Source organism: Canis lupus, chromosome 19 (genome assembly GCF_048164855.1).
Source record: "Canis lupus baileyi chromosome 19, mCanLup2.hap1, whole genome shotgun sequence".
Lineage (NCBI taxonomy): Eukaryota > Metazoa > Chordata > Mammalia > Carnivora > Canidae > Canis > Canis lupus.
This window is the reverse complement of record NC_132856.1, coordinates 39,960,575-39,988,210: the sequence shown is the minus strand read 5'-3', so window position 1 is coordinate 39,988,210 and position 27,636 is coordinate 39,960,575. Positions and strand designations below refer to the sequence as shown.

At 37.4% G+C, this 27,636-nt stretch overlaps 1 protein-coding gene across 16 annotated transcripts in view; it reads left to right on the top strand.

Annotated features, from left to right (window-relative positions):
- The window catches only part of DOCK3 (dedicator of cytokinesis 3), a 502,472-nt gene that overhangs the window by 354,165 nt on the left and 120,671 nt on the right, over positions 1-27,636 (top strand). For 15 of the 16 annotated variants that reach the window (XM_072786067.1, XM_072786064.1, XM_072786059.1 and 12 more), the window contains 2 exons: positions 21,134-21,215; positions 26,325-26,385. In XM_072786067.1, the coding sequence (XP_072642168.1) occupies positions 21,134-21,215; positions 26,325-26,385 (143 nt within the window). The remainder of the gene's footprint in view (positions 1-21,133; positions 21,216-26,324; positions 26,386-27,636) is intronic. The other variant, XM_072786072.1, reaches the window with a different exon arrangement.

Genomic DNA, 27,636 nt, shown 5'->3' with positions numbered 1-27,636 from the left:
TGAAGCTTACGTTCTGGTAGCGGGAGTCAGTCAATAAATAAATAAATAAAGTGTATAGTATATTTGGAGGGGTAAATGTTATTTTAATATAAAGAAGTAAACTGTAAGGGAGTATTTGCTATCTTGAATAAAGTATTCAGCGTAGGTCTTACTGAGAACGTGAATATAAATACTATGGGGCTGTCTTCCAGGGGAAAGACCTCTTGTCTACCATCCTCTCATCAGTGGATCTCAAAATGACTTCCAAATTAATAAGGTGGAGCCAAGGGATGAAATTATATCAGTTTCCTTACCCTTGGCCAATTTAAGGATAAATAAATAAACTAGATAGATAGATAGATAGATAGATAGATAGATAGATAGATAGATGAGAAATGAGGGTGCCTTAAAGGTAGAACTATGCTGGTTTCATTTCTGTTGTGGTGGTCTAACAGGCAAGACCTCTCACGATTACCTATTAACACTGGTTAAAAACCAAAAAACAATCACCTTAAGGTTCTGCAGAATGAACAAAAGCAGGCCAATATTGGAGGGGAGTAAAAACGTGGAGAGAGGAATCAACACATGTTGAATTTCCTGCTTTTGTGGTTTTTGTCTGAGTATGGTCTCAGAACACCATGGGGTAGCTAAAACTCCTGCAGAAAGCCTGTCATATTTTTAGTCTGAGGAACCAAGGGATGGAGTCTAGAGCAAGCATGACCACTGCAGAGAGTATTGGAGAGGAGAGAGTGTAGGAGATGGACAGTCCCAAATTCTCTATATGAATTCTGCCCATGTCAGCAGGTTGATTCCTGAACCACAAATAGGCAAGAAAAACTCAAGACAGCAACTTAAGGCTGAAAGAAAACTGAAAACTGATATTTGAGACTTGTCATCAATCATAGGAGAAACATTACAGATTAAGTCTAACCAAGCTAATTCTTATTAAAACAAAAATACTAACCCTCTTGAAACTATAAAAGAATCCAGCATCTCCATAGCACAACAATTACAATGTGCAAGATACAGTCTAAAATTTTAGGACATGACAAAGATCCAGAAAAATGCAACCCATTCTTGGGTGAAAAGGCAATCAACAGAAGCCACTCCTGAGATAACTCAGATGTTGAAATTATCAGATAGGGCTTTTAAAGCTGCTGTTATAACATATTCAATGAATTAATAAATAGTAAAAATCTCAACAAAAATATAAAATACTTTTTTAAATAACCATATGGAAATTTTATAACTGAAAAATACAATATCTATATTAAGAATATCTGGAATAAAAATATCTCTGGATGTGAGGTTAATTGAACCAAGAGATCGTAGCAGAGAGAATCGGTGAATATAAATACCAATATGAATTATCCAGTCTAAAGAAAAAAGAAAAATATTGAAATGTAGCAAAATAAACAACAAAACCATAGGGTGACAATTTCAAAAGGCTCACACTGAAATTTCAAGAGGAGAAAAAAAGAATGGGTCAGAGAAAACATTTGAAGAAATAATAACAAATAACTTCAACAAATTTGGTGAAAGACATGAATTTACAGATTTAAGAAGCCTGTTAAACACCAAACTGGATAAATGACACATAATTGTCTAACTACTTAAAACCAAAAAATAAAAAAAATACAGTCTTAAAAGTAGCTAGTAAAAAATGTCACATTGTATACAGGGATACAGGGAAAATACAATTCAAGTGATTGTGGGCTTCTTATCAGGAACTATAGAGACCAGAAGAAAGTAGAAAAACATCTTTTCCCACCTCTGTGTCTGGGTACATGGTATGGAGTTTGTTCCTCTCCCTTCTTTGTGCTTGTGGTGTCCCTACCATTTGTGGTTAATTTGAAAGGTTAGTCTCATTTCTGACCACATCTCTACCCTTCCAACCATTTTCAAGGTGGCGTATGCTCTATGCTTAACTGTGGAGAGTCTGTTCTACCAGTCTTTAAGTGGTTTTCTGGGTTAGTTACACCACTATGGCTGTTATCTAGGTATATCTGTGGGATAAGCTAAACTTAGGATCTTCCTACTCCAGCCTCTTCCTAGTCTACTCCCAGTGTGAGGATTTACATAAACATTTTACATATAATGCAATTTGTTTATCTCTTGATTTTAGCTTTTGCAATATAATTCTTTTCCAAACCTTTTCAGACTTCTTCCAAAGTAGTTCAACTGAACCACTAGACTAAGTTTTCATCTCTAACTTCTCTTTACTAATTTTCATATGATTATTTTTTTTTTAGCAGTGAGAGAGGACCCTATAATTAGGGCTTCTGGGAGCCACTGTTCTATCCAGTATGTGGTCTAACTCCTACTGTGTTCTTGATTTCCTTCACTTTTGTGGTCATAAGATTATAATCATCACATCCCCCCTCATTTTTATTTCAGATATTTTTTTGCTAATGTCTTGTAACCTCTTCATGTTTCCAAAATGCACCGACTGCAGACGTTATATTTCTACTGACAAATCTCTAATAGCTTGCTGCCCTTCAAAACAATAGATTTCAATGTTGTCATTGCTACCTATCCTACACTAAGCTATAAAGAGATTTACAGAATTTCCTTGCATATCAATAAGATCAGTAAACCCTGGTAACAAGACAGGCTTCACTGGAAAACAATCTCATTATCCATTATGCATGTTTTATTAAGAAAAATAAACAATTATTTTTGTGGTATATTAAGACAGTGATAATAAATGGGATTAATAAACAACTTACCCTAGAAAAAAAAAAAAAAGAAAAACATCTTTAAAGTGTTGAAGAACAAACACAAAATTATATATCTAGTGGAAAAAGTCAAGAATGAAGGCAAAATAAAGACATTTTCAGATAAAGAAAAAGAGAGAGAATATATCACCAGCAGAATTGCACTTCAAGATATGCTAACCAAAATTCTCCAGGCTAAAGGAAAGAATTGGAGCAAAACCCATATTTTCAGAAATGATTGAAGAACACTGGAAATGGTAAATATATGGGTAAATATAAAAGTTTATTTATCTTCTAAACTTTAAAAAATACATGACTATTAAAGCAAAAATAACAGTTTTTGAAGATTTATAATGTATGTACATGTAGTACATATGACAACTATAGCAGAAAGGATGATGGGGAATGGTAATATAGCCTCTAAAGTAGAAATTATTTCTACCTTTTATGTAAAATAGGAAAATATTAACACGAAATTTATCATGAATAATTAAGGATATATAAAATAATACAAAGAAGTATAGCTAAACCCAGAAATAGAGGTGCCCGTGTGACTCAGTTGGTTAAGCAGCTGCCTTGGGCTCAGGTCATGATCTCGGTCCTGGAATCCTGCCCCATGTCAGGGTCCCTGCTCAGTGGGGAGCCTGCTTCTCCCTCTGCCTTTCCTCCTTTCTTATGTGTGCACGCTCTCTCTTGCAATTTAATAAATAAAATCCTTTAAAAAATAAAAATCCCATAGGTAAATTAAATGGAATCCTAAAATATTGCCTAGAAATATTTTGGTCCTTTGTTTTTTCACATTCTAAACTACATGTTCATGGTGTCTTAAAAGCCAACTCCACATTAAGAGAGTATGATTTTAGGTATAAAAATTTCAGGTATAGGGCAGCCCTGGTGGCTCAGCGGTTTAGCGCCACCTTCAGCCCAGGGCGTAATCCTGGAGACCCAGGATTGAGTTCCATGTCAGGCTCCCTGCATGGAGCCTGCTTCTCCCTCTGCCTGTGTCTCTGCCTCCCTCTCTCTCTCTCTCTCTCTCTCTCTCTCTCTCTCCTCTCTGTATATTCTCATGAATAAATAAAATCTTTTTTTTTAATTTCAGGTATATTCAAAATGATAAGAATTGCTTCTGTGGCTAAATTTAATTAGTCTTTATTAGAAAATTGCTAGATTGTAGATGTCAAAATCATCAAGACACTAGAGAATAAAACAGAGAACTTATGGTAGAAGGAAAATCCTTTGTGAATAAAGTGGCAATAACTTTTGAGCAAGTTTTTCAACTTAAATTGAAAACTAGAAAATTGCCACGATACACACACATTAATTCCTCCCTCACTTCTATTTTGAGTATTATATGTGCAACCCAAAAATGTTACAGAGCCTGAAGTGAGATGGTAACATTTATCAAAAGAAATAATGACTTGTTATAAACTATCAAGATGGACTTCCAGCATTAACTCTACAGTTAGAAAAATGAATTTGTGTAGAATCTAGATGAATTCAGATAAAAAGCATTCTCTCATTTCCCTCATTTCTACTTCTGCCTCAAGGCCAAAGCCATATATAGAGTGATTCAGGCAGGTTAGTCAGTCCCACTCCTGTCCCAGCATCTACTTGACTGCACACCTTGGCCTGCTCATTCTCACCAGTTGCTAGTCAACAGAAGAGAGCTCTCAAAGGATCCACTGCTCCATCCTGGCCCAAAAAATCATTTAAGTAACTGCTATAGTCTTCTCAAATACAGCTACTGCAGACCACAGTCTATTAGAGCCAGTGGAAAGCTTCTGCCAGAGATGTCAGGGCCCTGCTTGGGATATCCACTGATCGCCAAAGGGCTTTTGTTAAAGAAAGATATTATTCAGACACTTGTTAAAGACAGAAAGACAGACTTTCAGAACCATTATGACGGGCTTAAGGACCACTGCAATAGGATTTTGTCTTAGAGGAGAGAGACTGGGCTCAACTATGATTACAAGGAAAAATGGGAATTTTATAGCCAAAGTGCAGGTTTGGAAGTTAGTGGATGGAAAATTACTTTGAGACACAATGACAATGACTAAATTTGGAGATTATCGGGAGGTTTTAAATGATGTGTTTTAACCATTGGATAAGAAGAAGCTAACAGGTGATTGAATGGGTAGTACAGAAATGTAGAGGCAGGGATGAGGATACTCAGAAGAAGTTTGGTAAAAAAAAAAAAAAAAGAAAGAAAGAAAGAACAGCAGGGCTGAAGGAGCTTTTAGAAGGGAGCATGAAGGTAGTGAGAAGAGATAGTGCAATGGGGCATGGTCACACAAGGGCTGGAGAGGAGGAATGGAAGTGCCTAGAATCACAAATAAATTGGATTAGGCTATGATAAATTTGGAATACATCCTTCTCCAAAGACTTACTTTCCATTGAGGATTAAGGAAGAATTAAAGGTTTAGATCAATCTTTGTGGAAAAGGAGAAATAGAAAAGGACACAAGTGAGTACTCCTTGGGTACATATGATGTGTCAAGCCCCATGCCAGGAGCTTTACAATGTCACCTAATTCAGTCCCTACATCAACTTGGAGTGTGAACAGTTTGCTGGTGTCCAGTCCAGGATTCAAGTCCCCGTCTGCCCCCCCGCCACCCCCTGTATTTCTGTTACATCATAATGTCACAGGGATTTGTGAAAGAATAGGCAAGCAGATTGCAGGAACACCAGAAGATAGAAATCAGAAAATTTTAAGGAGACTTAATGGTCATAGTCATGGATTCCAGCAGCCAAGGGATCTGTACTTGGTGACTGCCTACCATACCTTCCAAAAATAAGTAGATTTCTCCATCAGCAATCCCCTAAGATACAGATTCTCGATGTTTGAATGTTCTATCACTGGAAGCACATCAGCAGCCCAGATTTAAGAGAAAAGCTGAAGGAAAAACTGAGGTCAAAAATTAAACATTTATTTGCTTCAGAAACCCTGAAATATAAGTTGTTTTACTTCTTGGTTTGCTTTGAATTTCTGCACTGAAACGTCTTTTTACTTCCATTAAGAAATTTGTGGGATGGAAGCACCTGCCTGGGTGGTGCAATTGGTTAAGTGTCCAACTCTTGGTTGGTTTCAGCTCAGGTTATGACCTCAGGGTCATGGGATTGGGCCCCGAATCAGGCTCCCCAGTCAGCTTGGAGTCTGCTTAAGACTCCCTTCCTCTGCCCTTCCCCCACACTCTACAATTTGTCTCTCTCTCAAATAAATCTTAAAACAAAACAAAACAAAAAAGAAATTTGTGGAGTATATTATAGCTTAAACTGATAAGGCTGAGTACCATATGGATAGCTTCAGAATTACAAGTGACCTAATTTATCTTAATTGGTTAGTGACATTTGTGTAGGGCCAAAAGTAAAATATATATATATGGCTATAGAGAAAATGGAGGAATCACCTTGCAGTGAGCTTCCCATGCCCAGAAGAGCATCCTGGTATCGCACATGGGCTTGCAAGATTTATGGATGAATGAAGACACAGATGTAAACCAGTGAGGAGAACAGGATCCTTTGGTACTATATTCTTGGAAGATTGCTTGTGCACACAAGCAATTAACATAACCCCTTTACATCCATCTTCTGAGGGTACACAGAGCTTCTGAAACCTGTCTGATCACAAGTTGAGAACTCCCCTTTAAGGCAGAAATAGCCCCCTAGGAACAGGTCCTGTGCTATCTTAGTAGCTATGCCTTGGCATCCACATTATTCCATCTGTCAGTTCTGGCTCCACACTCTGATTCTGACCAGGGTGTGATCATCCATCACCAGTCTGTGGCTTTATCCCACTGCCCCTGAAGATAATTCAACCCACCCATGGTTCATCGCCAATCCCAGTTCTGCCTGAGATTCTCTCGCCTCACTCCTGTAAGTCAGGACCTATCAAGATTCCTGGACTTGATTTCCAAAGTTTGTCCTTGCCCTTGTGTTAAACTCTGAACTCACACTCCTGACAGAGCAAGCCTACCTATCTTACTATGGTTAATGCTGCCTCCTAAGCTACACTGCTTAACTCCTCTGTGCCTTCATTTGCTCAACTATAAAATAGTATCTCGCCTTTTCTCCCCCATTGTAGTGTGTGTAGTTGACTGTTCTTTGCCATATCTTCTCACAGAAATATCAGTATCAGGTGATTCCTGGCCAAGAAACAAAAGCAGAATCATCACATTCCCCAATGGATTTGGATGAAAATTGGTAATGAAATCAAGTATAACTCCAAGAGGAGACATTGGAGTACCACCAAGCTGGGTCTATAAGGAATCACACATGAGATGGCACACATATTTATGCTGTGTGAGGTCACTTGCTCGCATCATATCACTCTGTAAACATCACTACTACCTGAACAACATGTTTTATTGAGAAGATGGTTTTTCTGTTACTTTGCTGCTGCACCAGTAGGTTGGTTCAGTAATAAATATGTGAGACCTTTTGTTTGAAAAAACAAAATAGTAGTGTCTCCGTAATTAAAGTGACAATACAGTTCCTAGAACAAGGCCCTAGAAGATAGTAAATTTCAGTAAATATTCACAGTTATCATCTTTATTATACATGTTTAAGCTTTGCTCTTGAATCTAAACATCAGTGTTCTTTATATGCTTTAGCTGGGCTTGTGAAAGACAGGAAGGGCATATAAAGATTGGTTGTCGCTGCAAAGATTCTTCCCACCACAGAGACCCTGCTTTTGCTAGGCACCTGGCAGGCAGTCTTCCCTAGGACTTAAGTAGCATGATCTTTGCCAGCTTTGCCTGGGTGACAGGATAGCAGAGAGATTCCATGATGCTAAGATATCATCAGAGCCCTATGGCGGCAGCAGGCACATTCAGAATATTCATTTATTGCTGTGAAGCTCTTGAGAGCCTTTAAAGCAGGAAAAAAAGCTGTGTATGTACAGATAGGAGCCTTCTGTGGGGAAAACTACCCTTTTATTATTTCTTATTTTGCTCTCAGCTACCTTGATATTTTAATTGTGTTGTCCTTAAAAACATAAAGTCATTAGAAGTCAAGATTTCATTAGGTAAAATTTATTTTTATTTAGTAAGTCTCTGTAAGCTGTAAGCCTCTATGCTTGATTCTTTGAGGGCTGCAGGAGACACTGTCCTGCTACTTTGCAGATAAGGACGCTGGACTTAAAGGATATGTTAGAGAACCTCAGGACAACCCCTAGTGGTCATTCATTAAAAGGACTTCTGGGATTCAGCATATAGCTGTATCCATAGCTTAGGTTTATTACAGTGACATAGTAAGGATACAGAGCTGGATCATAGGGGAGAAAAACACAGGCAAAGCTTAGAAGAATCCATGTGCAGGCTTACTTATGGTTTCTCCTTCACGTAAAGGGATCACACAGAGCACACTCTTCCAGCATTTGAAAGTGCAGCAATATCTGTGCGGTGTTTTCCCCTAGGAAGTCCATTAAAGACTCATTATCCCATGTTTATAGGGAGCTGTCACATAGGCACTCTTTGATTACCATGTACAGAATTCCCAGAAAGGAAGCCGATGTTCAGCATAAGCCATATTGCCCACAAAAACAGTCTAGGCACAGTGAGCCACCCCTAACTGTTCTGTTTACTTCTTTAAGAAGTAAATTCCCAGATGTCAGCCAAAGGCTAACCTTGAAAGCATACCTTTCTAAGATAACAGCCTCAGGCCTGCTATGTTAACTCTTTTCTGCACAGAGAAGGTGTCACATATGTACACACCAGCTCTAATGCTAGCCTGTCACAGGCATAGCCATAAATGGTTAGATGTTAGTGGAGGACAGATGCTTTCTGACAGGGCCATAGAAGCCTTCATTACAAAAAAAAAAAAGAAGCCTTCATTACACTGCATGTTTGAGCTAGGCCTCAAAGCATAGGCAGAGTTTGAGCAGAAGAGGAAAGTAGAAAGATAGGATGTAGTGAAAAAAGAATGCTTTTTAGAGAAAGACAAGCAGGCCCATCTGGCCTGAAACAAGGTATGTTGATAGAAGTAAAAGAATCTAGGGAGACAGAGGACAAATGCTAGAGGGTCTGGTCTGCCAGGTGGAAGCTTATGAGCTTCATCTGCAGAGCTGGAGCAGTACTGAAGATTTCTTTTTTAAGAAAAGAAGTCCTGGGCAGCCCAGGTGGCTTAGCGGTTTAGTGCCGCCTTCAGCCCAGGGTGTGATCCTGGAGACCCAGGATCGAGTCCCAAGTCGGGCTCCCTGCATGGAACCTGCTTCTCTCTCTGACTGTGTCTCTGCCTCTCTGTGTGTGTGTGTCTCTCATGAATAAATAAATAAAATCTTTAAAAAAAAATACAGGGAGAGGAGCCCTGGCTGGCGCACGCACACTCTCTCTCTCATAAATAAGTGAAATCTTTTTTTTTTGTTTAAAGGAAGTCCTGGGGATCCCTGGGTGGCGCAGCGGTTTAGCGCCTGCCTTTGGCCCAGGGCGCGATCCTGGAAACCCGGGATCGAGTCCCACGTCGGGCTCCCGGTGCATGGAACCTGCTTCTCCCTCTGCCTGTGTCTCTGTGCCTCTCTCTCTCTCTGTGTGTGTGACTATCATAAAATAAATAAAATAAAAAAAAAATTAAAAAAAAAAATAAAGGAAGTCCTGTATAGTTCAAGCTATGTTTGCAGAAGATGCGTATAGGGGTGATAATACAGGTTGACCTGCCTAGAGATGGAAGGTTACTGAAGATACCTGGACTTGTTCCTAAAGGACCTGGGCTTCAGAATCTGCCCATTTATTTTTGGTCCACCTCACTCTATAGGAGTTACATACAAGACATGGGAAAGGTAAAGTCTGACTCTATATGTGCCTTAAAAATACCCAGAGTAGCCTGGCTGATAGGCAAGAGTTAGCTAAGTCTGTCTTAACATGTGTAGTGAATTTGTGCTGCAGCATTCTAAATGCAGAAAAGAGATTATGTTTACTGAAAAATATTGTACACCCTACACTGATCAAAGTACTCAGAAACTACCAAATCCCCATTCCAAGCCTGCACAAGTATCTGGCTGTCTTGGCCCAGCCACAAGCACAGGTAGAACAAATCTCTGACCTTAGTACACCTTCTTTCATGAAGCTACAAGGCTGCCTCTCTCTCAAGAAAAAGTTTGGAAAGGGCCAGAGGGCAGACCACATGGGACGTGCTCACTGGCATTTCTTTATATTCTATCGGACTTCCTGGATTCTTGTCCCATATCCTTGGCTATTGACGTCTCAGACTGTCTCACTTTGGCCATATGCTCCTGGCTCACAGAATTTTGGCCTAGCCCATCCGTGCAGACCACTCCTTATCTATGCTTTGGTTGCTAGGTTTTCAGAGGTCAACTTACCTCTCACATGCCCATTTCTAAGCTTTAGGAACTAAGAATGTCTGCACCTAGGGAGTGTCATTCCTAAATCTGGCCCTCTGAACACCTTTCCTCCAACCCTCAAACCCTGCCTATGCAGACTGGCTCTAGTGTTGCTAGCATTATAATTTTGTACCTTGGAATAGTGCTGCTATGCAGTACAGAGTCTTTTGTCCCACTGACCCCCCACAGACCCTATAGAACTTAACAGAATGATAGAAATGTTCTATGTATGGCAGAACATTATGGTGTGCATGGTAGCCACTAGTTTCACGTGGCTATTTAACACTGACCAAGAACTGAGTTTCTAATTATATTTAATTTTAATTAAGTTTAAATACTAGTAACTGCATGCAGCTAGTGGCTACCATATTGTGTACCTAATTGTGTAATATACAATTAGGCACAGCATAGAACCTGGTAGGCTGAGTGATCTCCTGAACTGGTTGTGAAGGATCATGGCAGAAAGGGTGGGTAGATTGAGTCTGTGGGCATGGAATATCAAGAGGAGGGGAAAACATGAAGCAAAATAGTAAAATTAAGAACAAGAAAATCCTTTTTTAGTCTCAGATGTATACATTTGTGTACATTTATAGGTATGTAATATTTAGAGATGTATAGTTACTTTCAAATTGATTTATTGCTTTTTGATCAATGTTCTTATTTTCATCATTTAAATATATATCACGGAAGACAATGGGAATGAGTACAGGCTTGGAGAATCCAGACACGAGTAGAAATCTTGTCTCTATACTTTATTAGCTATGTTACTATAATATTATTTTTAAAATAATATCACTAGGGGCGCCTGCATGGCTCAGTTGATTAAGCACCAGACTCCATTTCAGCTCAGGTTGTTGTGAGATCAAGCCCTGCTTTCACCTCCACACTCAGCAGAGAGTCTGCTGGAGATTCTCTTTCTCCCTCTGCCCCTCCCCTGGACTTCTCCTCTAATAAATAAATCTTTTTTAAAAATGACATCACTTTGGGTTCCACGAGGAACCCAGCACGCCTGCCTCAGTGGTGGCCATCCCCAATGAACATTTACTGAATCTGGTGGGGATCGGTTCCTGCAGGCACCCCAGTGAGCTACAGGGACACAAACAGGTGAGGAGAAAAGCTTGGGAAGGAAGAAAGTACACACTCATGTGGTAGCTGGTGGGTCTTATTTTGTTACAAGCACAGATGAGCCTATCTGAGTGAGGGTCATGAAATAAGAAGTGAAAGAAAAAATCAAAGACATAGCAATTTATGCACATCTTTACCACATTAAAATCATATAAAATCTACAGTACATGTAATGATGGACAATTGTGACGGCAACTGCACATTTTGAAATGAACTGAGATAATAAAGCAGATATATGTATCAAAAAATGACATCACTAATTGTCCCATATTAAGGAAGAATAAAAGAGAATTTGACATAGTTACAGTGAACATTGTTCCTATATTTTAAACTTCCTGGAAAAAAATTAGAGTTTTTAAATACTTTCAGTTTTAGTACTTAGGAAATCTTTATTTGCTGTTGTTCCTTGAGATTATTTCTGGGCTTCTCAGTGTTATTCTTTAAAAGCTTAGAAAATGTCTAGTAAAATGTCTGATGGATTTAAATATTCATTGGGCTTTCAAGTTGGCTCAGTTTTCTAGCTTCCACTCGGAAAACAATCAAGATTTTTCTGTTTCTCCTGTGTATATTTATTTTGGTTTCTGTAAGCTCTGCTATTCCCATCAGGATTCCCTCTTGACATATAATATATTAAACAGCAAAACAGCCTCATTGAAGCATAGAAACAACAGCAGAAATAGTGACAAGAACAAGCTAATAAATATAAATAATGTATATTCTGGTATCCTTAGAGGACTTATGTAGTTACAATATCCCAAGTCTGTAGCAGAGAGAGAGAGAAAGAGAGAGAGAGAGAGAAATAGCAGACCATGAAAAACCTCAGGCAAATGCTATGATTTTGCTTCCATCTGTGAATATATATTCTTCTTACTCTATATCATGCCAAACAGAAAAACGTGTAGTGAGTAAATGAATGAAATTTAAGAGACAAAACTGTTTATATTCTGAACAAAGAACAGGAAAGCACAGAACAAAATATTATCAATATAAATATAGGTGACAAGGGAGAAAGGGAGCAGGGTCAGGAAGATACTCTTTCCATTGAAAACTTGGAGTACTCCTGCCAGGTTCCTGCATATCATATGAGGTAATGTATGAAAAAATGCTGATAAATTTTATAAAATGTAGTACACGCGTTGATAATTGCTGTCATCCTGTTCAAAACCTTGGTGTGTGTTTCATTTACATTATGCCGTATAGAAATTTCCAGAGCATAACTGTGAAGACTGAAAAGTTTCATGCACTGAATTCCTGGAGAGAGTGACGTTTGCTCAAAGTTTGTTTTACTTGCAGTCACAACCTACTAGTGAAAGAGTGAATTTTTGTGGTCATCTTTTTCTAGTTAGTAGAATATCCATTAGGAAACACCATGATTGGACTATGTTGGGTATGATCTTTCATAAAAGACAGTCATTTTTCTGTATTACTGCCAAGACAGTTTTTACATGAAGCCTTAGTATGTAAGCACACTTTAGCATTTATTTGAGTCTTTCCAGTTTGCATAGTAAATACATTGGGAAACATTGTAATAAATAAATAGAAAGACATTAGATCATGTTATCAGTGATTTGCTCTTAAGTGCTTTATTTTTCTATGATAGTGCTTGGCCATATATTTAAGTACAGTCAGATAAATTATGAAGTAGTATTCCTTCTATACACTTGATGAATGTGTTCTTAGAGAAATGGTCTTTTTCAGCCTTCATTAAATTATTTGTTTAGCATTCTTTCTGAACTACTAAGTCTGAGTTACTCTTAAGAAGTTCCAAAGGACCTATCTATGAAGGGTGCATTTGTCTATGCCAGACTAAAGAGCTGTCCTTGAATACAGAGAAGCAAACCACTGTTCTAACATTGCTTATTTGGCATCAAGGGCTAATATGATTATTTTCCTATAACACTTCAGACTGCTTTACCTACAACTAAGAACTATAAAGGTGTGATACTTCTTTAGACCCCATAGATGTAATTAGAAAAACACAAAAGGCAGGGTCATTCCCTCTGCCTAACTTTGCCACATGGATATACACTTTTCTTAGAAGCATTTTGACTTGAATGTTGAAGGTGACAAAGATGAACTGACTCAGCATTGTGCTGTCCTGTCAGCAAAACTTCACCCTCATTGCACCCCCATTTACTCATATATGTGCTTTTTGTTGTTAGAATTGGGAGCTTGATCCTGGACTGAGAGCGTAAATCATTAGAGTAAAAAACTGTAGCTTCCCACATAACTGATCATTAAGCTACCATTTAGTTTGATTTCATGAGAAGTACATGATTTCTAAAGACCCTGTAGGGGCTGTATAATTAGAAAAATACTATTCAAGAATAGTGATAATAGGTTTACTATTATCACATATTGGAGAATATGTGATAACAGGTTTACTCATGTGTCTCTTTTGCTTCAGAGAAAATGAAAAGAATCTGTTTCCTGGGATTGTTTGTCATTCAAGTCTCTGCTTGTTCCAAATCAGGCAAACCATTGTTCCCATCACCTCTCAGTCTCCTGGATGGGAGTGCCATAAACTTCAAACAGACTAAGTGTCACCAGCAGAACTGGGATGAGAGTTTAGCATAAATTTTCTTTTTTTTACATTAAATATATATATTTATTTATATATATATATTAAAATCCTCTTCATAAACCAATATATAGATTCAGTGAAATCTCAATCAAAATTCTTTTTTAATAATAAATTTATTTTTTATTGGTGTTCAATTTGCCAACATACAGAATAACACCCAGTGCTCATCCCGTCAAGTGCCCCCCTCAGTGCCCGTCTCCCATTCACCCACCCCCCGCCCTCCTCCCCTTCTACCACCCCTAGTTCATATAATTTTCTAATCAAATGGGTTAAGTGTCCCCTGTAGGTAATAGGGATTATGGGGTTAGCTGGATTTCCTTCAGGCAGCACCTCTGGGAGCCCATGTGACACAGACATTCACTGTGTATTTCATGGGCAAGCATTACCCATGGAATCCCTCTCCCGCTCCCGCATCACTTTTTTTTTTTTCCCAATGCTCATTTCACAGGATGAAATACAGATAAAGTATGGGCTTTGAAGTCAAACAGATTCAGATTATAATTCCAACTTCACTGTTCTCTCTCTACTTTCTGATCTCACACCAGGAACTTTGCACCTCTGTCTCTGTTTCTTCAGAGATTAAATATCTGTTATGAGGATTAAATACAATTAGGCTAGAAAAGAAACAGTTTAAACAATGCCTGGTACAGGGGCGCTGGGTGGCTCAGTTGGTTAAGTGTCTGCCCTTGGGCTCAGGTCATGATCCCAGGATCGTGGGATGGAGCCCTGCATTGGGCTCCCTGCTCAGCGAGGAGTCTGCTTCTACTTCTCTCTCTGCCCCTCCCTTGTACATGTTGTACATTCTCTCTCTCAAATAAATAAAACAACAATGCCCAGTATATAAAAGATAGTAAGTGGCTGCTGCTGCATGTTGCTATAGCAAGTTGTTGGGTATCCAGAGCTTCATCTCCCACCCATGTCTTTTCCCCTGAACTTCAGACTTGGGCTTTAATCCTCCTGTTTTTTTTTTCACCTGCATATTCTACGGAGACTTCAAATTCAACATACATGTCTGAACTTTTTATCTTCCCTGGTTACTACCACATCCAGTCAACTACTGCATGTGGTCAGTTTGTATCTTACATCCATTCTCCTCTCTTCTGTTCCCAAACTGCATCATAGCTTTCTGGGGCTATTCTAGTTGTCTTCAGAGTATTTTCTATGTTCAACTTGCTTTCAACTTTGTGGCCCAAGTAATCATTCTAAGAACTTAGGATGGTCAACACTGCTTCTCATAGGTGAACTTCCTGGGCCTCTCTAGGGCGTAATGGGGATTTTCCAAACTTGCTAATCCTAAAAACCGAGACTTTTTTTAAAATGCAGATTTTTGCACTCTCTCCAGAAATCTGAGTCCTTTCCTATAAAATTCTTTTTTTAATAAAGATTTTATTTATTTATTCCTGAGAGACAGAGAGAGAGAGAGGCGAGACACAGGCAGAGGGAGAAGCAGGCTCCTCTCAAGGAGCCCGATGTGGGACTCGATCCCAGAACTCAGGGATCACACCCTGAGCTAAAGGCAGACACTCAACTGCTGAGCCACCCAGGCATCCTCCTATAAAGATTCTGATCCAGAAAACATGGGACGGAGTCCAGGAATCTGTATTTTAATAAGTTGCCAGTTACTTCTGATAATAGCCAAGTTTGGAGAACACTCACATACAAGTCCACTTTGAATTTGTCCACTCTGTGTTGCATAGCATCCTTGACCACTCCTCAGATCTCCAGTGCCCTCCTAACTCATGGTTGAATCCTTTTCACCATCAAGCTGCCTCAGACCTTTGAGAATCTGCACTTGGAGCACTCTCCTAGAATCCCCTTCTTTTCATCTCTAACTACATCTTACCAAATACTGAAAGCCTAGCAATATTGCAAGAATACTTTACAGTATCTCATTTGGGCAGCCTATCCCTATCCCAATAGAATTTGTCAGTAGCCCCTTTCTGTGTAATTCTAGCATTTTCACATTGTGTTGTAATTTTGGGTTTATGTGTGTCTGTCTCCCAGTAGACTCAAAATCTTGAGGATAGGGAGGCACCATTCATTTCTCTATTCCCAGTATCCATCTCAGTTTCTGGAATATGGTAGAGGCTCATGAATGCCTGTTGAAATGAATGAAAAGGAGGGAAGAAGGCTGGAATGAATCCTTGAATTTTACAAAGTTACAAAAGTATTCTTTGGAGCCCTGAAGTGTCTCAGGGCAGGTGGTGGTTAGGAGAGAGGCCTAAATTGGGAGGATTCTTTCCCCCACCCCCAGCCTTTCCTCTCTTTGAGCTAAAGTAGCCATCTTTATCAATTTTGCATATATTGAACAGTGTAAGGTTTTATTGAAGAGAAAAAGCTGATACTAAAAATAAATTTGAAAGCCACAGTACTGGTTTGCCTTTATGAAACCCCTTTATGCATTTCTGCTCTTGTGCTTCAGAATGAAGTGGGAAAACTTGAAGAACTTGAAAAATAAAGCCAAATGATCTAAATTGGAAAATGAATCTGTGAGGAAATACTAGAGATTTTTTAATCTGTTTGATTGTGCTATGTATTATGGCCTTGGGGCTACTTGTCTGTTTTTAAGCACCTGGGAGATTATCAGGAAAGAGATGTTAAGTAGTTGCTATCCATCTCCACAGAGAACCAAATGAGAAACATGAAGATTAAATTGAAAGAGTTGAAAGAATTCCTCTGAACTTATTTAAGGAACATGCTTGTATTTCCAAAACAGAGTCTTCAAGAAATATCCTTCCTAAGTATCAGAGACTCTCTGCCTCAACATAGGCTGGCATCTTATTGGTGGCCACTGAACATTTGCTGTAGGGATGCATGAATTCCTATTGACAGAGATGTGTATGAGTGTGTGAATTAGAACTTTCATAAAATCAAGTCATCTTAAAATTGAAACACTCTGTTAGACTTGCCACAGATTCAAATTATGGAATTCATTTGTAGCAACATGCTCAATAATATGAAATTATAAAATTAATATAACTTCATATACTCTTCATGCATAGCTCATCATAAAGACAACTAAATGTGGAGCAGTTCTCTTATTATGTTGCTTATTGAAAAGTAAGAATTTAATACCATCTCTTTTTTCTTTTGAAAGAATTGAAGTTTTCTTACCCATATTTCTTACCAAAGAGGAAAATTGACCTGTTGCTCTCATATAGGTGATGTTCCTAAAATCTCATTAATAAATTTTACTCTCTTGGCTACAGTTCCTTTCAGACCTTTGGGAAATGTGAGTGGTTGCTGTAGCTCTCATTGGCAAGTAGATTTGATCAGCATTTATCAAACTTTGTACAGACTCTATTGCCTTACATAAAAGCAGCTTGTGGAGACAAATGTCATCTGTCCCATTGATATTAAAACATATAGTATTTTAAGCCTCTGAAAAGTCCTAGAGGATAGAAAACTGTTTAACCATGTTTAATGCAGTATTTCCCACTTTTTTTGGTCAGGGGAGGGCCACTTCAGGAAACATTGGATAGATATTTGCCTTCAAATAGTGTGAATGTTAACAGAAAGCATTATTTGTTTATCATTCCCATTGGAAAAGCTAGCAAAATAGGAAATAACTAGATGTATATCCTCAGCCCTATGAAATGAAAAAAAAAGTTATTTTCAGTTTCACAAATTGTGAAGAAGGCCAGGCAAAACCGGAAGCATAAAAGGCTCTAGGACATGTGAAGGTCCTGTGGGCACTGTGAGAACTGAGGGGCCTCCTCTCACTGTTGAGAAAGAGAAGTTCTTGGGTTCTGATAGGGCCAGCAACCCTGTCCACTCAGGAATTTGCTTTATGTACCCTTTTTCTTTGGACCAGAGCTTGATGTAGCCCCTCCAAATCATATACCCTTCTGTGGATGTCCAGCAGCTCCAACAACAGCCTGCTTTGTAGATGTCTGTCCTTGAGCGGTTGGTAATGTGATAGAGCAGTTGCAGGTGTTCCTTCAACAAAGAGTGCAGAAGTAATGATAAATTCTCTTGAGAAGACATAAACTTCCAATGTTTTTCTATTCGTGTATCAAGTTAAGAGCTAACTGGGTGATTGTTAAATGCAAATATACATGTTAGGATAGATCCAGTACAGTAACAGAAAGATGTTACTTTGATGTTCTTATCTCCTGTTCCTTTGATAAACCTCAACTTTCCATTACTAAAACTACTAACTTATGTGTATCTATACATGTTGTTTCCTCCTCCATTCTTTCCTTGATTCTCTGTTTTCCCAAGGAGGTGGGAACTACCTTTTCCTTTGTCAGTTATTTTCTCTTTCCTCTGTCTTTAGGACTTCACTGTCTACAAACATTGTCCTATTAAAAGCAAATGTTCTTCAGTGTGCCCCATCTTTTTTTGAAGTCAGGTTATTGAACTGTAATTTACATATAGTAAAATTTGCTCTTTTTAATACATAGTTTGGTGACTTTTAACACATTTATAGTTGTGAAACCACCCAGAAAGTTCCTTCATGCACCTTTGCAGTCATTCCCTGCCCTCCTTCCTCAGGCCTGACAACTCCTGATCTAGTTTCCTTCCTTATAGTTTGCCTATTCCAGATTATAATATAAGTGGAGACATACAGTATATGGTCTTTTGTGACTGATTGGATTCTTTCACTTAGCATATGTTTTTGAGATTCATCCATATTATTATACATCTTAGTAGTTCTTTTATTGTGAAGGAATATTCCATTGTATGGAGATTCCATTATTTGGATTGTCCATTCATCTCCTTATGGCTATTCTGGCGATCTGGCTGTTGTGATAAAGCTGGTATAAATATTCACGTATATGTCCTCTGTGTGGACATAGTTTTCATTTCTCCTGAGTAAATACCTAGGAGTAGAATGATTTGATCATATAATAAGTCTAAGTTTAACTTTATAAGAAACTGTCAGACTGTTTTCTAAACTGGCTATACCATTTTGCCTTCCCCTCAACAGTTTATGAGAGGTCTAGTTGCTCTACATTCTCACCAACCCTTGGCATACTTCATCTTTAGTTTAGCCATTGTCATAGGTGTGTAGAGGTATCTCACTATACTTTTAATTTGCATTTCTCTAATGATTAATGTTTTCTTGAGCTTATTTGCCATCCCTGTATGTTCTTTGGTGAAAGATCTACTCAGATCTTTTGTCCACTTTTAAATTGAGTTGTTACTTATAAAGAACTCTCAGAACTCCATAATATGTTCTTAATACGGTCCTTTCTTAGATGAGTTTTTATAAATATTTTCTCAGTCGATAGCTTGTCTTTGCACTTTAACAGTGTCTTTTCAAGAGAAGATGGTTTTAATTCTGGAAAAGTTCAGTTTATCATTTTGTTGTGATTCATGATACTCAATAATCTGAGATCACAAAGATTTTTCTCTTTTATGCTAAATACGGAAATACAAATATGAATAATATATACAAAGGTACTTGTCTTCATTTTCTTCTGTGTTTTCTTATAATTTTAGAGTTTTAGCTGTTATATTTATGTCTGTGATCCATTCAAGTTAATCTTTTGTAGGCAAGGATCAAGGCAAACTAAATCAAGGATTTAGTTTTTTTCATATGGATTGTTGAGTACTATTTGTTGAAATTTCTTTGCTCTGTTGAAATTATTGACAACTAATTAAATATAAACATATGTGTTATCCCACATGTTAATAAAGACCTCCCTCAACCCAATGTACCTATTCAAATATAAGTTCATCACTTTTACCTTTCCATAGCCATTTATTAAAGAGTAGTCTAGACTCATTGTTTCTATCTCCTCACTTCTTATTCCTCACACTGGGCTGTTTCTACCATCCCACTAAAACAGTTATTGCAAGAATCACAGTAGTCTCTGTTCTGAACAGCTAGAGGGACGCTCTTGTGCTTATCTCATGTGATTCTCACTGGCCTTGGACCTCACTGACCCCTCCGTCCTCTTTCAGACATTTTCTTCCCTTGACTAGCATAGCATCCCACCTCCTCCTCATTTTTCTTGTTTTCCTATTTGTCCCTGTGTCTACTTTGCTAGTTCTACTTCTTTCTTCCTAAATATCAACGTCCCTCAGGATTCAGACCAAAGCCCTTTTTCCTGCTCCTTCTATGCGCATTCTCTCTTTGTTGCCATCCAACCTTCTGGCTGAAAAAAATCTCATTTGTATCTGGCCCAGATATTTTCTGAGCTTCATTTCTGTATATGTCTACCAGAATGACAAGCTCTATGAAGAAAAGTACCTTGTATGTATCCTGTCAACATTTGTATTCCCATGTTTAGCACCAGAACATAGTAACTATTTGACTAAATGAACAAATGAATACATGAACAAAGTATGCAACCTGTGAAATTGATATTAAATCTTATAATTCTAAGACAATATTTTAATATTGACCTTTTCACTGATACCACATATATGTGGTGAGTACATGATTGTAGGCACAGGAGAAGTAAATTACTTTTAGAATCACATACCTGGTCTTTGCCATGGCTCAGTTTTCTTGTTGCAGTTGATGGGGAAGCCTTGGGATGAAGAGATGGGAAATTGGGAAATCCTAAGAAGGAGCAGGCAGGAGTAAGAGAATGAGGAGACACCTCTGCAGATGTCATAAACACTGTATCTCAGGTTTTTAATCCAATAATTTACTTCAGGAATTAACCTGTGTTGTTTATGCAATAAAGTATTTTAATGGCCCTATTAAATTCTGATTGCAACTTTAGTTATTTTTATTATTTATTTTTATTTATTTGAGAGAGAGAGCATGAGCAGAGGGAAGGAGCAGAGGGAGAGGGAGAAGCAGACTTCCCACTGAGCAGGAAGCCCAATGTGGGGCTCTACCCCAGGATCCTGAGATCATGACCTGAGCCAAAGGCAGATGCTTAACCTACTAAGCAACCCAGGCACCTTGCAACTTTAGTTATAATACATTATTTCTCTTTGACTTTTTGCCCAAATTTTGTAAGCCCCTGTAACATTTTTTTCTTAGTCCTGAAATTATTCTTAAGAGATGTAAATTGGATAATATAGATTCTTTTGGCTCAAGTATGATGGATATTTTTATGATTTGAGTGTTCACATCAGAGAATGTATATGCTTGTTATGGGCTTAGTATTATGACTAGAGCTTTGGAGGTATTTGGAGAAAAAAATAAAAGATACAATCTTCATTGCTCCCCTCAGGGAACACACACCTTTAGGGAGATAAGAGCCACTACCAGCAAATAAATAGCAACAGCTGTTAGGCAGTTTGTAGTGTCCATTGCATGCTGCTTGGCAAGAAAAATAGTGTCCTGCCATTAGATATGTACTTTTGGCCTTGCCTGTCATGATGAGCTGTTCTGAAAGTGTTTAGGGCTTCTCTATAAATGCCCTTTTTGTTTGTTCTGGAGCATGTGGTCCCTTACATTTTTCTGTCTCTCTCTCCTACATTTCAGTGAGCGGTTTCTGGTGAGACTGAACAAGAATGGTGGGCCAAGGAACCCAGAGAAGATAGAACGAATGTGTGCCCTTTTTACAGTATGTGCAAATTCTCTTTCCCTTCTCTGCTGTTGACTCTAACCAGGGGTCTGCTATGTGGATATTGTCACCCTGGAAACGAGCATTTATTCTTACCTCCCCACACACTGGGAAGATTAGGACTTGATTTATGCTTCTATCAAGTTTTAATGAAATATTTAAAGAAAACTGAAATCAGCTATAGTTTTAATTGAATTCTTCATTAAAGAAATATAATCAAGTACCTTTTATTAATATAGATTTTAGAAGCTATTTAATATAATAGACGAAATCTGAAAGAAGTCTTTCTTACTATTCTTATTCAAGGCCACTGGGAATTTCTCTGATGTAGAAGTATAATTTTCTAAAGGCATCAACCAAATTTACAGTTCTGCAGTTTTTTAGTGAATGCATATAGAGAGAGACAAACTAAGTAGTTCTTCTCTCTCACATATCAAATGAAGAATCTTTTCCTCTGATCTGTAGTTTCATTTTTTCTGAATAACCATGCTGTCATTCATGGTCTCCAGGATCACACACTCATCAGTTCAAAGAAGACATAGTAATCTGCTTCTGGAAGGTGCTCAGCCTCACAATACCACATTGCCTTGTGTATTCTTCAAGTTGATTCTGACTTACTAAATGTTTTTTATTTAGTTAAAAAAAAAAACTAATGTGCAGCTTTGTTTATTTCGGTTAATTTATTTGCTGAAGGAGAAAACAAGACTGTGCTACAACTTTAAACAAGTTTTGATTGTCATGGAGTCTTTGATTTGCTTCAATGATACTGAGATACACTAAGACCCATTAACACTGGGAGGTGTGATAATCTCACAGTGCCACTGCCCTGGTATGGGGTGCATGATTGATGGCTGACAGTCAGGTGTCTCAGAGCTTACAGTGTGCCTCTTCTTTTTACAGTGTACCTCTTAAACATAAATGGGATTACCTAGGTACCTGATATGTGACTTTCTCTGGAAGATAAAATTGGATTATTTTGTTCATTTACTACAACTTTATTTTTCAAAACCTCAAAACAATGTTACTATAGAATCAGAAGCCACTTTACAGGGATAGCTTCTATTGAAAATGCTCCAGATGTACAGAAGCATTTATAAATCTAGTTAAGCTAAAGTGATTTTTTTTTAACCCATCTTTGAGCTCAGCATTCAGACCTCAGGAGATAATTCAGGAAGAAAGAAAAAATAAAGCAGACCTATGAAGATAGTTAAGGGAGTTGAGATGGTATAGTCTGGGAGAAGCAACACTGTTTCTTCAGTAGGAAAAAAACAAGGGAAAAAGTACAAGTTGCAGTTAATGGGGATTTAGATTAAAATATTGGGAGAGAGCTTCTGAAGTGAAAGTGTCTAAACACTGAGGAGGTCCTTTGGGGCCACCTTTCTGAAACAAATAGAAAGAAATGAGAAAGGAAATGAAATAGAAAGAAATGAAACAAAAAGAAATAGAAATGAGAAAAGAAATAGAAACAAATAGAAAGAAACCATCTGTCTAGAATGCCTCAGTGACTTTAGGAGGTTTTTCTAGATCCTTTCTCTGATATTATTTTGGTAAAGCAGCAAAAGAAATCACTGATTCCTTGTCCTTTGGCATTATGAGAACAGAACTGTGTGCTTGTGCTATCCTTGACTAGGAGTGCAGTCCTTTTCTCTTGAAAAATGAACTTAATTATGATGATATTTGAATGTAATTACAGTAAATCAAAATTCTCATTTTGCAGCACTTTAATTATCTGTATGGGCCCAGAGGCATAAGTTGTAGCTCTGACTTTATAAATCAAAGATGCATATAACATTCATGTTGTGCTCCTATTCTGCCACAATGGGAAGACACAAGGCTGCTAAAAATACCACTTCTATAGTTCCCTTTGCAGTGTATAGCCCTTTTTTAAGATCCCAAAGAATGATTTGAGAGATTTTTACAAAGCACATGAAATTTTTGAACAAGATTGTCTTAGCCAGGATTTTCATGTTTTGCTTTAAGCTTTATGAAATAATAATTTTGATGGAACCTATTTTTCATCTAAGACTTGAGTTCCTCCCGTGCGCTAAAGGAGTTTTCCAGATTGACATATTTGCTACAAAATGTGAGAGTAATACAGGAAAATGCAGCCACAGCTGTGGTCAGTGCCAACCTGTTAGTTTACCTTAGCATCAAGAAGAGGGAACCCTGACAAACTGAGCAGTTTTGCAGGATTACTCAAACAGACTTCAGAGTCACATTGCAGACCATCACATTATTTATGGCTCAGCCTTGTTCTCTGTAAAATCTGGTGGTTTTGTTTGTTTGTTTGTTTGTTTGTTTGTTTGTTTTACCTTGTTAGAGTTCAGAGCTCCCTATCAAGGAAGAATTGTATCTAGAAGGAGGTGTTTCATATTTATGTGGATGTCTACTGTGATTTCCTAACTTTCTTGATAAACAATGGCTATGTGTATGAGCATGTGAGAGCATGTCTGTGAACTTACTTCTTATTAGATATCCAGTGCATCACATACAATGCCTGGCAAATACTAAGACTTCAGTAATGATTTGTTACATAAGTAAATGAATATGTTTATTTTTTATTATATTTGAATGACCAACTCAGAAAATAAACTTGTGCTGTTTTCCCTGCATTCATTGGCATTGTATTTTCTATATTTATTCGTATCTTCTGCTTCTTCTATAGCATAAGTATGAATAAATTGGCTTTGTTTTATATTTGTAAATTCTATTATCTCTACAGAAAAAGGGCAGTTCAGGAACAGGAAAATGAGTTGATCTTTCCATGTTTCAAATGGAACATCAGTAACTGAGTCCAAGATGCTGAACCCTGAGTTACTGCCCTATGACTACCATATAGTTGGGAACCAGCTTTTAATTATGTAGGATTGGAGGGTATGCTTCAGTGAGTAAATCTAAATTGAAACTGTCCTCACCAAGTGAATGGTGGGAATCCCTTTTCCCATCTTGGTTTTACAGGTTTTGTGAGTATTTTAACATGGATAGTCACACTCAGTGCTTAATCTTGAAGAGTGAATGTTTACTTACTCTATGGTAACTGTGTTTAACCATACACTTAGGTTTAATAAGATAGCTTTCACATTGAAATTCGACATTGAAATTGTGTAGAACTCACAAACAATAATTTTACTTAAAATATTTTTTTGCACTGATTATTCCCATTTTATATTTACTGACTTCAAATATATACCACGGAGAGTTCTGAGTACCTTTTACAAAATAGTCAGAAAGGGCCCCTACTCCATCTACTTGGAAAATACCATAAATTATATTTCCATTTTCTTCTTTTCATCACTTAGAGCCAAGAGAGAGGTCCTATGCTGATATGTTAGTGATCATATCAGATCAACTGATCTGATTAGTGTTTGATCATCTTTGGTAACTGGCATGAATTCTTAGATGTAGGTATTATCATACGTTATTTGGTAGTTCAGATTAATACAGTCCAAGCTATGTAGAAGGAACCATTTCACTTCGAAATGTGTCATCATTTCTCTATCTTTCAGTAAATAGACATGTTTCGATCCCCAAAAAAGCACATGAAAGTGGTAATCTGGTTTTTTTTTAATTTTTATTTGTTATTTAGTAGCCATTTTAAGTGTTAAAATACAGAGATATTTTGAGGATATAATTTTAAACCCCATTTCTAAATTAAAGGAATTGGTGAAATGGAGCCTGAACATCCTTTTTCAGTTTCAAAAGACAACTTTCATGTAAAAATATTTCTTTGTGATTCCAAAGATACAAATTTATGTTGAATTATTTTGTAACCCATTTCATTATAAGCATATTTCATTATTCCATCAAAAATTTGGTGCAACTTCATAATGATCTAGAATCTAAAAGTTTAAATTTCACCATTGCACATTACTTTATAATGTCTCCTTTCCTTTCATATGTTTAAGACCACTCTACAGAGCAGAGCTGGGACTACAAGAAGGCAAGCAAAGCACAAGATCCTGATAGTGAGACCTCCTTAAACTTTGCACCTTGGGTGCCTTGCCTGCCTTGCCATAGTCCTAACCCTGTAAGAAAGTTTTATATTTTTTTTTTATAAAAATAAAGCAAACATGGAGACTCTGGATCTCAAAGCTCATTTGAAATTATAACTGTTACTTGGTTGTCCTTTTCCCTGCTTTTTTAAGAAGAGACAAGCATCTGGGACCAATCAAAAGATAAAAGATGGGAAGGAAAGGGATCTAAGGGACCTTTTCCTAGAAGCCAAAGAGAAATCTTGGGAAACTGTCCCATTAAGGACAGAGATTATTCCACCAATCCTCATTGATTCACAGCAGTGTGTCTGAGTGAGCAGCAAGTTGACCTGGTGAGAAGTCTGAAACAGTATATTTAAAGAAAGTTTTATTATTTTAAGTACAACATGTTAAAGTAAAATACCCATAAATGAACATTTTATTTCAAAATGTGTTCTAAACATAATTTAATGTATAAAATTATTTTCATAACTCTAGTTTTAAAAATTACTTATTGGATCGGATTTGTTTACTTAAAGGAAGCCTTTAGAATTTTTTAGATAAGATTATTTTCAGCTTTATACTTCAGTACAGATGATGCATATCTAAATTTAGAAATGAAAATCAAATTATTGAGGTTTCACTAAGGCCAAAGTAATCTTTTCTCAAGGGAATATATCTAGTGTATAATAATCATTGTGGACCGCAGAATAAAGATAAAATTAGTAAAGGGTAAACTTTTAGAATTTCAGTCATTAATAAACTTTTTTGTTTTCCCATTTTTTTCTGCATTAAGCATGTCTTTTGTCTTAAAATGTTTTATGTGATGTTAGAATAAACATAGATAAGGCAATATTATGAAGATTTCTAATGTGAGAACTCTTAGAGATACTTGTTAGGTGTTCTAAATAAAAGCTGGGAAAATATTACAAATAAAATAGAGTTCCACAGGCATATAAGTTATTCAAACTTTCACTGTAGGAATCTTATAAACACTAAACCACAATGTGCTTTTGGTCCCCCACCCCACCTATAGCATATGCTAAAGTAACAAAAGCTGATGATTATGAGGTTCAAAATGAAATTTACTATTTTCTGTATATTCAATGCCTTAATTTACTTTTTTTTCTTTTCTTAGGATCTGAGCAGCAAAGATATGAAGAGAGATTTATATATAGTTGCCCATGTGATACGAATAGGTACTGTCGATCTTATCTGTTCACATGACTAAGACCAGCCCACCTTGGGATAAGGATCTATACTGTGTTTGAGCTTTGTCATCTGCCTTACTCTTACCTGTAATGTTAGGTCTCAGGATGAGAGTCCAGCTTGTATTGAAACTCTACCTTAAGCTCAGTTGCTATGGTAGCTGAATTTGACATAAATGAAAGCTTTTTTTTTCCACTTGAAATCTTCTGCTCCCAACTTGTTTTTGGACCCAGACTCTTTAAGTGGTCTGCTTTTTTGGCATTCTTTCCATCCCAGTGTCTTGCCTTTGTACCACATTTTCCACTGCAGAGATCTTACGACAGGTTGCGGGTTGCCATCTTAACAGGTGGTAAATGGCCTTTGCTGTGTTTTGTATCCAGAAGTATGTATCTGTACTATTTTCCACAAAATGACAGTTAACTATCCTTACTGCAGTCAATGTATGGTATTTCACTTTTATCCCACCTAAGATGAAAACAGTGATTTTTGCTACTGTTCTATGGTTGATTTACTCAGCCTTATTTGAAGCATTTGGCATAATTTGGGGTGCTAGGACTAACCAAGTCTTCCTCCATAGTTTTGGATTCTGGCATATCTTGTACATATCTTGTACAAAACACCAATTTTGCTGTACTTTTGTTTTGCTATACTTCGTAAGCATTTGCTGAAGTTCTGGTTCTGCTTTTGCAAGTCCTCTTGCCAGCTCCATAGGCACAGCCTCAGTAGGAGGAAGAGCAAGCTCCCATTCCTTCTTTTTTTTTTTTGCTCCCATTCCTTCTGAGACAACTTTCACTCTGGCAGTGGTTTAGGAGCAGCTTTGACAGCAAAATTTGGCTGGAAGAATAACACATTGTTCTTATCTTTGCATATATAGTTTTTACCTGGCAACTAAAATATTAAACTTTGTATCCTTAATATGCCTAAGAAATTTAAATCTATTAACATACTGATTTTCCTAAGAATTTTATAAAACCATTGTTTCATTCTCATATGATTAATAAACGAACTATTGGTATTAACATAGATAATAAGGATAATTGATTGAATGTGGTGCAGGGGGAGAGCCCTGGCCAAAGGCCTGTTTAGCATTCCTCCACATAAATATTCTGCATCCTTGGATGGCTCCTTTCAATTCTAAATGAGTCTTCCAATTTAGAGATAACTCTCTAAGGTGCCTATCACTCTGGCATCCTTGGATGACAGTCAGGTGATACTGGAGAAGAGCATGGAGTTCCCAATCT